At 34.7% G+C, this 15,000-nt stretch overlaps 1 protein-coding gene across 3 annotated transcripts in view; it reads left to right on the top strand.

The window, feature by feature from the left end:
• The window catches only part of LOC144957740 (electrogenic aspartate/glutamate antiporter SLC25A13, mitochondrial-like), a 58,999-nt gene that overhangs the window by 23,057 nt on the left and 20,942 nt on the right, over positions 1–15,000 (top strand). For 2 of the 3 annotated variants that reach the window (XM_078889136.1, XM_078889135.1), the window contains 6 exons: positions 963–1,078; positions 2,959–3,098; positions 4,885–5,031; positions 5,362–5,503; positions 6,913–7,006; positions 7,796–7,880. In XM_078889136.1, coding sequence (XP_078745262.1) covers positions 963–1,078; positions 2,959–3,098; positions 4,885–5,031; positions 5,362–5,503; positions 6,913–7,006; positions 7,796–7,880 — 724 coding nt within the window. Of the gene's footprint in view, positions 1–962; positions 1,079–2,958; positions 3,099–4,884; positions 5,032–5,361; positions 5,504–6,912; positions 7,007–7,795; positions 7,881–8,829; positions 8,860–15,000 lie in introns of all 3 variants that reach the window. The other variant, XM_078889134.1, reaches the window with a different exon arrangement.

Below are 15,000 nucleotides of genomic sequence, written 5' to 3'. Positions count from 1 at the left end.
ATTGCTGTTGGCCCTTATTATTATTGTTATTATTATTATTATTATTATTATTATTATCATCATCATCATCATCATCATCATCATCATCATCATCATCATCATCATCATCATCATCATCATCATCATCATCATCATCATCATCATCATCATCCTGGGTGGGGATCCTGACCTCCCATAGTGGGCAGGGGGTTACATACTGTGTCTTCTATCCCCTTATGTCTGTTTTCCAACATGCTTTCTGTCTTTGTCTTGGCATGAGATTACTTGGTTTTGTCCTGGCCCTGGCCGGAGTCCTAGATGAGAGGGAAACAATCAAATGCATAGTTATTGTTTTGGGAGATGATATTTTTTTTCCTTGTAAATCATCTCTTTGTTATGTGTTATTAAATTTGTTATTTTTAATGTATAATGAAATGTAAGCATTTGAGTGTATTCCTCTTTGTTGGATCTTGTGCTTGTGCCTGGGTGAGACTTATAGGTGATATCAGACTAAGTACATTGATGGTATGCTCTTGGAATCTACATCTGATACCTATTTGTTCTCAATTCCCCTTTGTCTTACTTTTTCTTGTGTGCTGTATTTGTAATTCTAAATCTTTTTACTATCCCATTTTCTTCCTTTTTACTGGCGCTGATATAACCTTAATGTGTTGCAAGCGCCGTAAAACCCTTAAAAACAAAAACAAACATCATCATCATCATCATCATCATCATCATCATCATCATCTTCATCATCATCATCATCATCATCATCATCATCATCATCATCATCATCATCATCATCATCATCATCATCATCATCATCGTCATCATTATTGTTATTATTATTATTATTATTATTATTATTATTATTATTTTTATTATTATTATTATTATTATTATTATTATTATTGTTATTGTTATTGTTATTATTATTATTATTATTATTATTATTATTATTTGTCTATATATTTTTTTTTCAGCCTTATCTCGTTCTCTGAGTTCCAGGCATTTGAAGCCATGCTCTGTGCCCCAGATGCCATGTATGCCCTGGCCTTTCAAATCTTTGACAGAAATGGAAATGGTTACATCACTTGTGGTACGCATCTTTGTAAGCTTTTCAATACAGTGAAGAAAATTTCAATGGTTGCCTATTCATGACATTCACAGAGAAGCCAACTAATACGAAAATTACAAAACCAAAGTTTTAACTGAAAAATTGGGGCCATACGAAAAATATGAAAATCTTCGAAAATTACATATTTTATTGCCAGCTGCCGTTTTCCTTGTATTATACAGTATTTATACAGTGTCACGACACTGAGTGAATTTACCTATGAAATGTGAGCTGTTTGGATTGCCTGGGGTTCCTGTCCTCCCATAGTGGGCAGGGAGGTACTTGTTATGTCTTCTATCCCTTTATATCTGTTTTTCAATTTGTTTTCTGTCTTTGTCTTGGAGTGGGATTACTTGGTTTTGTCCTGATCCTGGTCGGAGTTCTTGGTTGGAAGGTAAACAGTCGAATGTATAGTTATAGTTTTGGGAGATGATATTATTTTCCTTGTAAATCATCTCTCTGTTATGCATTGTATTATTTTTGGTTTACATATAATTTGTAAACATTTGAGTGTGCTCCTCTTAGCGGGGACCTGTGCTTGTGTCTGGATGAGACATTTAGGTGATATCAATCTAAGTACATTGATAGTATTATCTTGGAATCTACATCTATTCTATTTGAACTAATTCCCCTTTGTCTTCCTTTTTCTTGGGTACTTTAATTGTAAGTCTATAACTTTCTACTATCCCATTTTCTTCCTTTTTACTGGCACTGATATGACCTTAATGTGTTGCAAGCGCCGTAAAACCCTTAAAAATAAACAAAACATGTTGGATTGCACTCTTTGTTTGCTTGAAATAGCTCATTTTTTTCCTCCCAAATTCCACATCTCTGCATTCACCTCATCTCCCCTCTATACACCTTGGGGGTAGAAAACTTGTTTCTTTCAAATGATGTCCAAACCCAGGATTCCTTAGTAAAATTCCATGAATTGATCCTTTGTTTGAACAATTAAAATTTTGGCTTCCAGAATTGTCAGAAAAGTTTAATTAAATCACACACACACACACACAATCGCACACACAACAACAATAACAACAACAACAGCAATCACATCAACAACAACAACAAAGAATTGGTCTTAAGTTTAACAAACTTTTAAAAGCTATTTATTTTTCTTTTGTTTGCATGCCATGTTTTGAAAAATTTCTTTAAATTGTATAGTGAAATGTATAATAATGAAATGTCATTGCACTAGATGTCGCATCCTGTTTTTGTCATTCCGATACGCCAAAAAGAAGACACCATTAAAAAATGTTATTTTCAACTCTTGAGCATTTCTATTTATATTGTGCAATATCCACTAAACACGTTCAAAACACTTGACAAGGGATCCCTAGCCAACAGCAACACATAACATGTTGGCCGTAGCTGGCCAAATTAAAATTTTTATCTGACAGAGACAATGCTGTGAACGGTCAGGTACTCATTTTACACCTGAGTACGATGAGAGAATGTGAGTGAAGAGCCTTTTCCTAGGACTCAATTATGTGCCGCTCAGGGCGGGACTCACACCTTTGACCTTATGGTCTGAAGAGGAGTGTCGTACCACTAGACTACATAGCTGCACAAGCTTTATTAAGTTGTTACCCATGTCATCAGTCTAGTGTTATATTGTAATGAACGTGATGAAGAGAATTAAGTTAAAAGTAAAAAATATTAGAACAAAGACCATTTTATTCAAAATATGATTTTTTAAGTAAAAATAAAACACTCTCTTCTCAATGAAGGTCTTAATTGGAACTTAGATCTTTTGAGCCAAGCTTAAGATTCAATTTTGGGATATGTTCAACCATTCATTATATCATTTTGAGATTGTTTGTTCTTGATTAAGTAACTGTCACTTCTTTGTGTGTCACTAGATGAGTTTGAAGAAATCATTAAGCACACAACACTCCATGCCAAGATCCCCTTCAACTTTGACTCGGAGTTCCTCAAACTACACTTTGGAAAGAAGAAGGACAGAAAAGTCAGTTATCAGGAGTTCACCCAGCTTATTTATGTAAGTTTTCAGATTGGTATAAACTATTTTCAATAATTTGTGAGGTGGGCTGATAAAAGATGTTGGATTCCGTGCTGACTGTATTGAGATATGTGAAAAAAAAAAGTACAACTAAAACATGTAGAAACTTAATGATTGGTTTATGAAGTTCTGTAACTTTGTCCCTAATTTTGGAAATTTCAACAGCGTTTTACTCAGGAAAAATTGCTCTGTACATTTTGACCAACTTCAAAGATCCTGAATTTTTTTACCGTGTGGCACCTTTTGAATTTAAGCAAAGTTTCGTTCTCCACCTAATGTCAGTGTTTCATATTAGACCTTATGATTGTAATCTTTAAGAAAGAATGATCTTTAAATAAAAGAAGTTTAGTATATTAGACAATGAAAATGTTGTAGCTCGAAGAAATGAATAACAATGTGAAATTGAATATAAGCTTCAATTTAATAAACGAAAACAGATAATGTGGACATTTCGGGTTTCCCCTTTATCAGCAATTTTATCTCATCTCATTCGTCTGTAGTGTTTCATTCATCCTGTTTTGTTGATAAAGGGGAAACCCAAACCGTCCACATGATCTGTTTCCGTTTATTAAATTTAAGCTTACATTCAATTTCACATTATATTTATATTAGAAAATGGCCTCCCAAATAATTTAGTAAAAAAATTTGTGTAGTTATAATAATATATGTGTGAACTAAGTTAGTGCCTATGCTTTTTATTCATCAGTTATGATATCAGTGACTAAATACTACTTTAATAAGATACTTTTTCGCTAAGCTCAGCATGTTTCATTTGTTATTCAAGCAAGCCATTTGTTTCCTTATTCACACCTAGTAGCGAGGTTCTGTTTTCCATTATTCAAAAATAAATTTGTTGATTTTATACATTGTGTCCTTTGAGTGTGCTTTGTCTCAGATTCACAGTCGTCCTCAAAGCAAGGAGGCCATCTGAGATGGAGTTTATCCCAATTATTTTAGTGCTAAGGAGATATTAACATTTACTTGCTACTTTTGATTTTTTTGAAATATAGCCTTCAGAGAAATACTTTTTGATAGACCTAACTTATGACCCATAAACCTTATCATTTCTCGGGTAGACAGAAAACAGGAAAGAATAAAGCAAGGCAGTGTGTGAATAGAATCTACTCCCTATCCCTTCCATGCCTAAACCAATTTTATCTCCACCCCTCCTCCCCTGGGTGGGGTCTTGGACCTTCCATCGTGGGCTGTAGGTCACTTGCTGTGTTTTCTACCCCTCTATATATTTTCTGTTGCTGTCTGTCTTTGTCTTGGAATGCTTGGTTTTGTCCTGGCCGTGGCTGGGAGGAAAACAGTCAAATGTATAGTTATAGTTTTGGGAGATGATATTTTTATCCCCCCATAAATCATCTCTGTTATGTATTGTTATATTTGTTGTTTTGAATGTATAATGCAAGCATTTGAGTGTGTCCCTCTTAGTGCTGGATTCTGGATGAGACTTTTTGGTGATCTCAAACTAAGTACATTGATAGTGTGCTCTTGAAATCTATTTGAACCCTTCCCCTTTGTCCTACTTTTTCTTTGTGTGCTTTCAATTGCAAATCTAGATTTTTTTCAACTATCCCATTTTCTTCCTTAAGATCCTTTTTACTGGCGCTGAAATGACCTAAACGTGTTGTAAGCGCTGTAAAACCATTTAAAACAAACAAAACAATTCTATTTCCATTCCTCTCCCACTCTCATTCCTGCCCCCAAATCAGTTGAACCATTATGTTCAAGATTGACATTCCTTGTCTTTTTCATTCAGGATTTTCACGAAGAGCATGCATGGCAAGCGTTTCGAGCCAAGGACAAAAATAACGCTGGTTTCATCTCTGCAAAAGACTTTGAGGAAATCATGCTGTCCTTGAAGAGCCATCTGTTGTCACCGTTTGTCAAAGAAAACATTATCACAGTAAGTCACTGATCCATATATGTGTAATATATATATATATATATATATATATATATATATATATATATATATATATATATATATATATATATATATATATATTATATATATATATATATATATATATTATTTTTAAAAATATTTACCACAATGTTTGAGTAAATATTAAAAAAAATAATAATTCGCTCCATTACTACATGTCGAGCACTTTTCGTACCATATTTGTATCAAACACGATTCAATTTTTGTTTTGTTTTTTTTTTTTGTTTATTTTTTGTTTGTTAAGTCAAAAGCAGAAAGTTATGCTATTTACCTTATATTTTTGTCCAGGTGGTGCTTGGAGGTGAACGTCACCGACAAATTAGCTATGCCTATTACACTGCCTTTGTCTCCCTCCTCAACAATATTGAGCTGGTGAAGAAAATATTCATGGCAGCCACAAGGAAGGACACTTCTAAACTCTTACAAAAAGGTATGTGTATTTATAATTTATAATCTATCATCTTAAAACAATATTGTGTCTTTTCACACTTTTTCTGAATATATTCAATACAATATCGGAGGGAGTTCCTGACCTCTCATAGTGGGCAGGGAGGTACTTACTGTGTCTTCTATCCCCCATTATCTATTTTCCAACTTGTTTTCTGTCTTTGCTTAGAATGAGATTACTTGGTTTTTGTCCTGGCCCAGGCCAGAGTCCTGGCTGGGAGGGAAACAGTCGAATACATTGTTATTGTTTTGGGAGATGATATTTTTTTCCTAGTAAATCATCTCTGTTATGTATTATTATATTTGTTATTTTGAATGTATAATGTAAGCATTTGAGTGTATTCCTCTTTGTTGGATTTTGTGCTTTTGTCCGGATGAGACTTAAAGGTGGTCTCAAACCAAGTACATTGGTGGTATGCTCTTGGAATCTACATCTGATCCCTATTTGTTTCCAGTTCCCCTTTGTCTTACATTCTCTTGGGTGCTTTAATTGTAATTCTAGAACTTTTTACTATCCCAATTTCTTCCTTTTTACTGGCACTGATATAACCTAAATGTGTTGCAAGTGCTGTAAAACCCTTAAAAACAAGACAAACAATATCGGAGGGAGCATATCGTATGTGTGTGTTCCTAAAGGTGCTAACATGTTTATCTTGTTTCATACAGAGAAGAGTGCATAGCTTATTTGCTTGCTCATTGAAATTCATGGGGTTTGGTGAGTGAGTCTTGTTGGGATGTCCTCAGTATTTGAGAGAAGCAGAGGCTCCACAATAATTTTTAAGTTTGAAAGTCACGATTTTTGGGGGTCAGATGACTCAGTGATAGTGTGCTTGCTTGCTTAACGCTCTCTCTCTCTCTCTCTCTCTCTCTCTCTCTCTCTCTCTCTCTCTCTCTCTCTCTCTCTCTCTCTCTCTCTCTCTCTCTCTTCTCTCTCTCTCTCTCTCTCTCGAGAGAGAGAGAGAGAGAGAGATAAATAGGACATGTGATGAGTAATAATTTTCATTTAGATTTTTCCTCATCATTTCTTATAAGTTTTTTCTCTCTCCAGAAAAAGATCCAAAAGGAGAAACATTATTTGTTTTGTATTGTATTGGTGAATCTCATTCACTTTTACTCGTTCTACTCAACCTTATAACCACACTGCAATTATTCATTGGTCTCATTATATGAATATGTGTGAAAATTATGCATTTTGCTGTAGATATAAATTTAATTCTTAAAATTTGGTGGTAAGAAAAGTAAAATCCAATTTAAATTTTTTTTTTTTTTTTTGAGGTTAAAAAAAAATTGCTTGGGAGAGCTGTTTATGAGATTCTCTTTTTCCCCTCATTGGTCCCTCCTTCGCTGCTTCTTGTGGAAATATTATCTGAAATTTGAATTGGAAATTGCCAGAGGAGCTCATGTATCAAGCCCAAGAATTCTCACAGATCACACCCTTGGAGGTCGAAATCTTATATCAGTTAGCATATCTCAACTCTCAACAAAGGTAAGATGGGTCAAAGCATTTAGGAGTAAATAAGATAGAGCAGCAATCCATTAACAGACCTGCTAACCGTCTCGACTTTATTGGGTTTGTCCCGATTTGGCCAAGCTGAAAAAAAAAAGATCTTTATGAAAAGAATATAAAAATTAAATACTGTGTAGATTATATGATATGAATTTATTTTCTGCTGACAATTCTTTTTGGATTACAAACTTACAAGATCAGATTGATGTCATCACACTTCTACTCTATTTTGTTCTTTGTAGGTAAGTGAATCTTGTTAATATGTGATATAGCCATAATCTTCCATATTTTTTCATAATAAATTGACATGGATGTCTTTTTGTACCGAATGATACGAACATGGTTTTTTATGAATTCCCTGGGTACATTTGAAAAAAAATTAAACAACATAATGAGAACTCAAGTTTAGTGCGGCTATGTGCGCCTGTATTATATGACACTCGCCTTCGAGTAGGAAGGTCCTGGGTTCGAGTACTGCTCTGAGCGGCGCATAGTTGACTCCTTGGAGAAGGCTATTTACTGACATTCTCTCACTGTACTCAGGTGTAAAATAAGCACCTGGCCACTAACATTGTTGTGCCTATCATGAAAATATATAAATGTGATATTGCCTTGTCCTGCATGTTAAGTGTTGCTGTTGGCTAGGCTAGGGATGCTTTCAGAATGTTAAGTGGATATTGTGCTATATGAAAGCTCAGTTTGTTTTTTTAAATTAAAGTTGTTTTTTTTATCCACTATCAATGAATGATTTATGTCTCTATCTCTCAGCGTCTTGTCATTTCAAGATTTGGAAACTCTGTCTCCATTGTCCGGTCGTGAAACACCTTTCAAGATTCAAATGGAGATAGCAGAAGTGAGTTCTAATTGTTAAGTTAACTTTTTTTTTTTTGTCACTGACTGTATTGACAATCGCCGCTGCAAAATTTTTATTCTCTGTATTCTGGCTCTTTCCTACTCACTTCATTTCTTGTTGTTATCAACATAAGTGCCTGCTCCACTCACTTTTCTGAATTAAAAGCTTACCCCAAGTACAGGAGCATACTCAATGTCTCAATCGTTTCTATGTTACATGTTTGTGTTGAGAATATTGGCTATTATTAAGCTTAAATGCTGGCCAATGAGCTTCGCGGTGTTTGTGTGTGTTGAACCTGTGGCCTCAAGAAGTCGGGGAGAGAAGGCTGTAATAAGACTAGGGTTAGAAGCGATCTTTTTTGGGATCGTGGATAGCTCATACGGTAGAGTCACGATCTACCCGGCCAGGCGGAGTTGTCGTACCAGTATGGTCGCGGGTTGAGCCCCCATCGCTGCCGCGAAATTTTTATTCTCTTCTGGCATTTTCTTACTCACTTCATTTCTTGTTGTTTGACAACCGTTATAGCATTGTCTTGCAGTTCTTCCTTTAACATCATTTCAATAAATATGATGTCCATAACCTCTTACATTTTAAAATGAATCTAGTAAAGGATGCATGGACACTCTGACTGTATATGGACATTTATGGCAGGCGTTTCATCGGTGCCTTTTCATACTTTTGCTTTTGCCATCCAGTTGAAATGCTTAGGGGGGTGGGGTGTTTTTTTTTTGTTTTTGTTTTTTTAAATCAAGTTTTACTCAAAATTCTGTTGTTTTTGTTCTTTTTACCTCGGATTCACCATGTATTACCATATTGAGGTAAAAGATCTCTTTTTCTCAAATTTTTGTCAATTTTTATATAAATAGCCAAGGTTTTGAGATCAGTTGTTGTGATCGCCTTTCTAGATTAAGTTTTTTTTTTTTTATCAGTCATTATCTTTTAATCACAGAGAAGGATTCTAATCCCGACAGTAATCCAGGTAAGTTGTCACTCTGATCTACCACCTGGAAACAACGAGAGGTTTCATAAATCCCCCCCACCCCTTTATTCCTGGCCTCTGCTTATACGCAAAATTCCTTCAGCTGGAATCCGATTTTCCCTGCATTAGTTTTTTTTTCTTCTAATTTTGCAGAAAGATTATGAAAAGCTGAGCCTTTCTTCTTCAAAGCTGGAAATTTCTTCCCCTTTTTTTAATAAAGTTTTACAAAAAAAATATTAAAAAATCGTGCTTTATTTGTATTTATGCTACCATTGGGTCCCCGAATTGCTCAGAATGAATACAGTGGAATCCTGATAAAGGCAGCACTGCCAGGCCAGACAGATTGGTTGACTTTATCCATGATGGAATGGATCACATGTAGACAAAGAACAGAAAACATATCTTTCGCTAACTTATATAATTTTTTTCACAATGTTAAGAGTGGAAAATGGTTTATATAAATTTTAAGAAAGTGTTCGTATTCAAAATAATTAGAGGAACCACTAACTCGTGTCGATTCAATGCAATTACTCCCACCTCATTGTCATACTGGTTGGCACACAATCTACGTACTAAAAATGATGGTGTTTCTTTTCACTGAGATTTGACGAAACAAATTTGATTTTTTGATAAAACCATTGTGATGTCTAATCATTTTCAATAATACACATAAACTAGCTTCATGTTGTTAATTTTAAACACCTTGCAAAATTCGCAGACAATTGGTCCAATGGTTTTGGAGCCTTAATGTTACAAAAAATAAAATTTACCATATATATATAATAAGATACAGAGAGTGCAAAATAGAATCACAATGCAATTGTTGGCCTCAAATTTTCAAAATTAATTGCATCAAAATGTCCTCAGATTTCTCGTTCGATATCATCTCTCAGAGCTTTTATTTGCTGCAACATAGCGCAAAGTGGATAGGTAGGTATTAGGTAACCATCTTACACCTTATGCTTGCTAAGGCAATCATTTTCAACACCCACCCACGCTTCTCTATTTTTAATCATTTGGATTTGTTACTGTGACACAAGGTCATTAAAAAAAATGCTGAGCACAAAAAGACAAAATTTTATAGACATTGTAAATATAGAAATTATCTTTTCATTGGTATTTCTGATTTCTATAAGGACAAATGATTCAGGAAATGAGGGACTGGTATGGAGAGAGAAAAAAGTCACTTTGTAAAGAATGGAAAAGTCAATACAGTGTCCAATTTAAAAAAAAATTTAATATACAAAGAATGAACCAAACATCTTCAATAAAGAAAGAAATCTCCAAACATGAAAAATTTTGAGCTTAAAATCCGTTTCAGGCAGTAAAAACATTGATACATCAGTTTAAATCCATGCAGATAGCAGAATAGTCTTTTGGCACGGCTACCCAGCAAATTCGATGTCGAAAGACCCGTCGCTTCCAACAGCTTTATATTCACTTTTTTAAAATCGAATTTGTAGAAGATACACCTTCCATTCCTCAGATGGCAGTTCCTCAATTACTTTGCCATTTGTGAACATCCTATGTGGAAGGGAACATACCCACACCCATTGGACAGTTGTCTGAGTGTAAATAATGGCAATCATAGCTAAACTAAGAAAAATACACGGTATTACCACTGGGTGGGGTTCTTGACCTCCCATAGTGGGCAGGGACACTTACTGTGTCTTCTATCCCCCTTTATCTGTTTTCCAGCATGCTGTCTGTCTTTGTCTTGGGATGAGATTACTTAGTGTTGTCCTGGCCCTGGGCGGATACCCTAGCTGGGAGGGAAACAGTCAGGTGTATAGTTAGAGTTTTGGGAGATTATATTTTTTTGCCTAGTAAACAGTGATGATAATCTTCCTCGGAATTCGGGGATTTTGGGATTTTCTTTGAAATCTTCCGCTGTTTTTGCAGTGTCAAATGAAAAGTGCTCTGGTGGCTCCACGGTAGCTCAATGAAAAATTCACCATCATGTCTTGTGTCAAATTTTGACACCTGTGCTCAGTTGCATGAATTTTGATGACACTCGCATTTTTATGCGACATAGACATGGTGGCACCAAATGTCAAAAGTGACACAAGACCAGTGGGGTCCTACGATGAATAAATGTTGGGTAGGGATTGGAAAAAAAAAATGGAAAATCAATTTATAACTCTCTCTCTCTCTCTCTCTCTCTCTCTCTCTCTCTCTCTCTCTCTCTCTCTCTCTCTCTCTCTCTCTCTCTCTCTCTCTCTCTCTCTCTCTCTCTTTTTTTCTCTCTTTATTTCTCTCTCTCTCCTCTCTCTCTCTCTCTCTCTCTCTCTCTCTCTCTCTCTCTCCTCTCTCTCTCCTCTCTCTCTATCAACCACCCTTGTTCTTCTTATGTTTTTAGCAGTCATCTTGTCATGGAAAGATAAAATACTACAATAAGCAAGGGTGATTGCCAGAATGCAACTGTTCAAATTATTTTAAATCTACTGTTTTTCTTTTGTTGAGATAGACTATGTTTTGCAAGCTATTAAATATTCTTGTGTCTAATTTATAAACTGTGCAACCACTAGGTTGCAGTAACAAAGGTATTGTAGTGTGCTTTGTAAATTAAAAACAAATACTTTCTAGCTTTGGGCCAAAGATTTATCATCTCTTGATGTAGATAGCAGTATGATTAATATTGTGAACCTTTAATATTATTTTCTGGAAAGGACAGTTCATTAAATACTTACAAAAGAAGTATATATTATATAATGTTACACAACTATCATTTTATATATGTAATTTTTGCATTTCGGCTTGAATTTGCCAGATGTACCGATCGATACATTTTCTTCCTTTTTGCCATATTGCCATTATCATCACTGATATATATCACTGATATATATATGTATGTATATATATATATATATATATATATATATATATATATATATATATATATATATATATATATATATATATATATATTTGTGTGTTGGTGGGTACTTGTAGGTACGATAGTGCTCGATAATGTTGGTTAGAGCTGTTATAAAAATAAAGTCACTCGCATATTTTTTGCCCAGACAAGTGTTTCTATGCCCTCCATGTTGTCAGCAGGCATATCTGACTGAGGACACAGAGGACATAGAAACAATTGTCTGGGAAAAAAATATATAACTTTATTTATTTTTGACTTCCCAAGTTATTTTTAAGGCCCTTGATGGCATCTTTTTTTGCTTGTTTACAAATCTTCGATAATAATCAGTTGTAAAGAGTCCCCAAAATAGTTGTAGTCCCTGACTCAGAACCTTCTAGAAGAAAAAAGGAAAAAAAAAGTCTAGCTATAATTGTTAACTATATGAAAATAGAAATGGTTCTTGACAGTAAATTCATCCAGTCACTGAAATGATAGCAATGCTCTCCATTTGCATACAAGCAAAGTAAATTTATTTACCCTGATTAAATTAAAAAAAAAATTTTATTTCATTTTTATTTTTATCGGCTGCACAACCACACCAAAACTCATTTGATTTTTTTTTTCCCTAAAAGCAAGGCTGCTTTGAAGGAGATCTGTCTGGCAATCGTTTTTTTTTTTAATGGCCAGAAGTTCTACTCCAAAACAACTTTGTCACCTTTTTAATTCAAATTCTCTGGAAATTATTAAAAAATTTATATGCTGATTGTGACTCACCATCTCAAAACAGTGTGATGTATCCGGAGTAATTGAACCCCAAAAGGTGAATTTAAGATTAAAGTGATTAGAAATATGAACTTTGAATGTTTTGCAATGTATGAAATTGTGCTTATTCTCCATGGTAACCATTAGAAAAACTGGGTGGGGTTCTTGACCTCCCATAGTGGGCAGGGGGGTACATACTGTGTCTTCTATCCCCTTATATCTGTTTCCAACATGCTTTCTGTCTTTCTCTTGGAATGAGATTACTTGGTTTTGTCCTGGTCCTGGCCAGATGCCCTGGCAGAGAGGAAAACAGTCGAATTCAGTTAGTTTGGGAGATGATATTTTTTTCATTGTAAATCATCTCTCTGTTATGCACTGTATTATGTTTTCTTTATATTATATATGATTTGTAAAACATTTGAGTGTGTTCCTCTTAGCGGGGACCTGTGCTTGTGTCTGGATGAGACTTTTAGAAATCTCAAACTAAGTACTTTGATAGAGTGCTTTTGGAATCTACACCTGTTTCTTATTTGAACCAATTCCCCTTTGTCTTCCCTTTTCTTGGATGCTTTATTGTAATTCTAAAACTTTTTACTATCCCATTTTCTTCCTTTTTACTGGCGCTGATATGGCCTTAAATTGTTGCAAGCGCCGTAAAACCCTTAAAAACATAAAAACATAAAAAAAACCCACTATAAATGAACCCCAAGTTTGTCAATTTACATATTGAATTTCAAGCATTAAGTTCATCCCGACATAAGAGACTGTTTTGAGGCGGTGGGTCACATATATACTACTTGTCATATCTTAATAATAATAATAATAGATCTTTATTGTCCATAAATGTGGCAATTTGTCATTTAGTTACACTTGTTATAACGTTATATGATAACTATAACATTGAACAGATATTTCACTCCTACTTATTTTCTCTCTCTCTCTCTCTCTCTCTCTCTCTCTCTCTCTCTCTCTCTCTCTCTCTCTCTTTTCTCCTCCTCTCTCCTCTCTCTCTCTCTCTCTCTCTCTCTCTCTCTCTCTCTCTCTCTCTCTCTCTCTCTCTCTCTGTCTTCCTCTCTTTCTTTCACGCGTGCGCTTTACTTAACATAAACATATTCATTTCGTTTTCAATTTGTTACAATTGTGGCAATTCGACACCAAATATTATCATCATTATCAATTGGTTGATTAATCTACATTAATTAAATTAATCAGTTAATCAGTCAACGCATCAATCCGTGGTTTTGCTGTACCATATGAAATATTCAACATTTTTATTGCTGATGGAACGAACGTTGATTTATACTTGTTAGTTCTACATTTAATCCGACTAAACCTTCTCCCAGATGGTAAAAGACTATATTCATGGTATAAAATATGTTTTTTATTGTTGGTAATTGAGAAAGCTTTCCTTTCTATTGCTTTTCCGTGAATTCTTTCTACTCTGTCAAGAGGATGGTTTATTACTTTTGATGCCTCTTTGATAGAGATTTTGAAATTTTTGAATTATCTTTAAGTCGGCATCCTCCAAACCATATGGTGCAGCCAAACGCAATTACACTTTTAATCAATGAGTCATAAACTCTTAACATAGTTTTCTTCCCTACTTGAAATGTTCTCAATTTCCTTAGGATATATAATCTTTGGGCAACTTTCTTTATTATATTAATAGGTTGAGCGAAATTGAGGGAACTATCAATGGTTATTCCTAAATATTTAAGATATTCAACTATCTCAACATCATCTTTACCGATCGTCACACACTTTAAGTTGTTTTGTTTTTTTACACCAAACACCTCCTGTTCTTTCGTTTTTTTCAACATTTAATTCAAGCTGATTTTGTTTACACCAATTCTGGGTGGGGATCCTGACCTCCCATAGTGGGCAGGGAGGTACATGCTGTGTGTCTTCTATCCCCCCATACCCGTTTTCCAATTGTTTCCTGTCATTGTCTTGGAATGAGATTACTTAGTTTTGTCCTGACCCTTGCGCCGGAGTTCCTTGGCTGGGAGGGAAACAGTCGAATGTCTAGTTAAAGTTTTGGGAGATGATATTTTTTTCCTTGTAAATCATCTCTCTGTTATGCATTGTTTTATGTTTAGTTTATTATATGATTGGTAAACATTTGAGTGTATTCCTCTTAGTTGGGACCTGTGCTTGTGTCTGGATGAGACTTTTAGGTGATCTCAGACTAAGTACTTTGATGGTGTGCTTTTGGAATCTACATCTGTTCCCTATTTCAACCAATTCCCCTTTGTCTTACCTTTTCTTTTGTGCTTTAATTGTAATTCTAGAACTTTTTACTACCCCATTTTCTTCCTTTTTACTGGCACTGATATGACCTTAATTTGTTGCAAGCGCCGTAAAACCCTTAAAAACAAAACAGTTTACACCAATTGGTGAATATATTAATATGTTTGAAGTAATTCTTTTCGGTAACTTTATCTTTTAATAAGCCAAGAATCGGCATATTTCACTATAAAACAATTTTCAAAGGATGGTCTGCAGTCGTTGGTGTATAAGAT

Source organism: Berghia stephanieae, chromosome 12 (genome assembly GCF_034508935.2).
Source record: "Berghia stephanieae isolate SIO BIC M18660-M18661 chromosome 12, UCSD_Bste_1.3, whole genome shotgun sequence".
Classification (NCBI taxonomy): Eukaryota; Metazoa; Mollusca; class Gastropoda; order Nudibranchia; family Aeolidiidae; genus Berghia; species Berghia stephanieae.
Note: the sequence above shows the minus strand (reverse complement) of the source record. Positions and strands in the feature narration are given on the sequence as shown.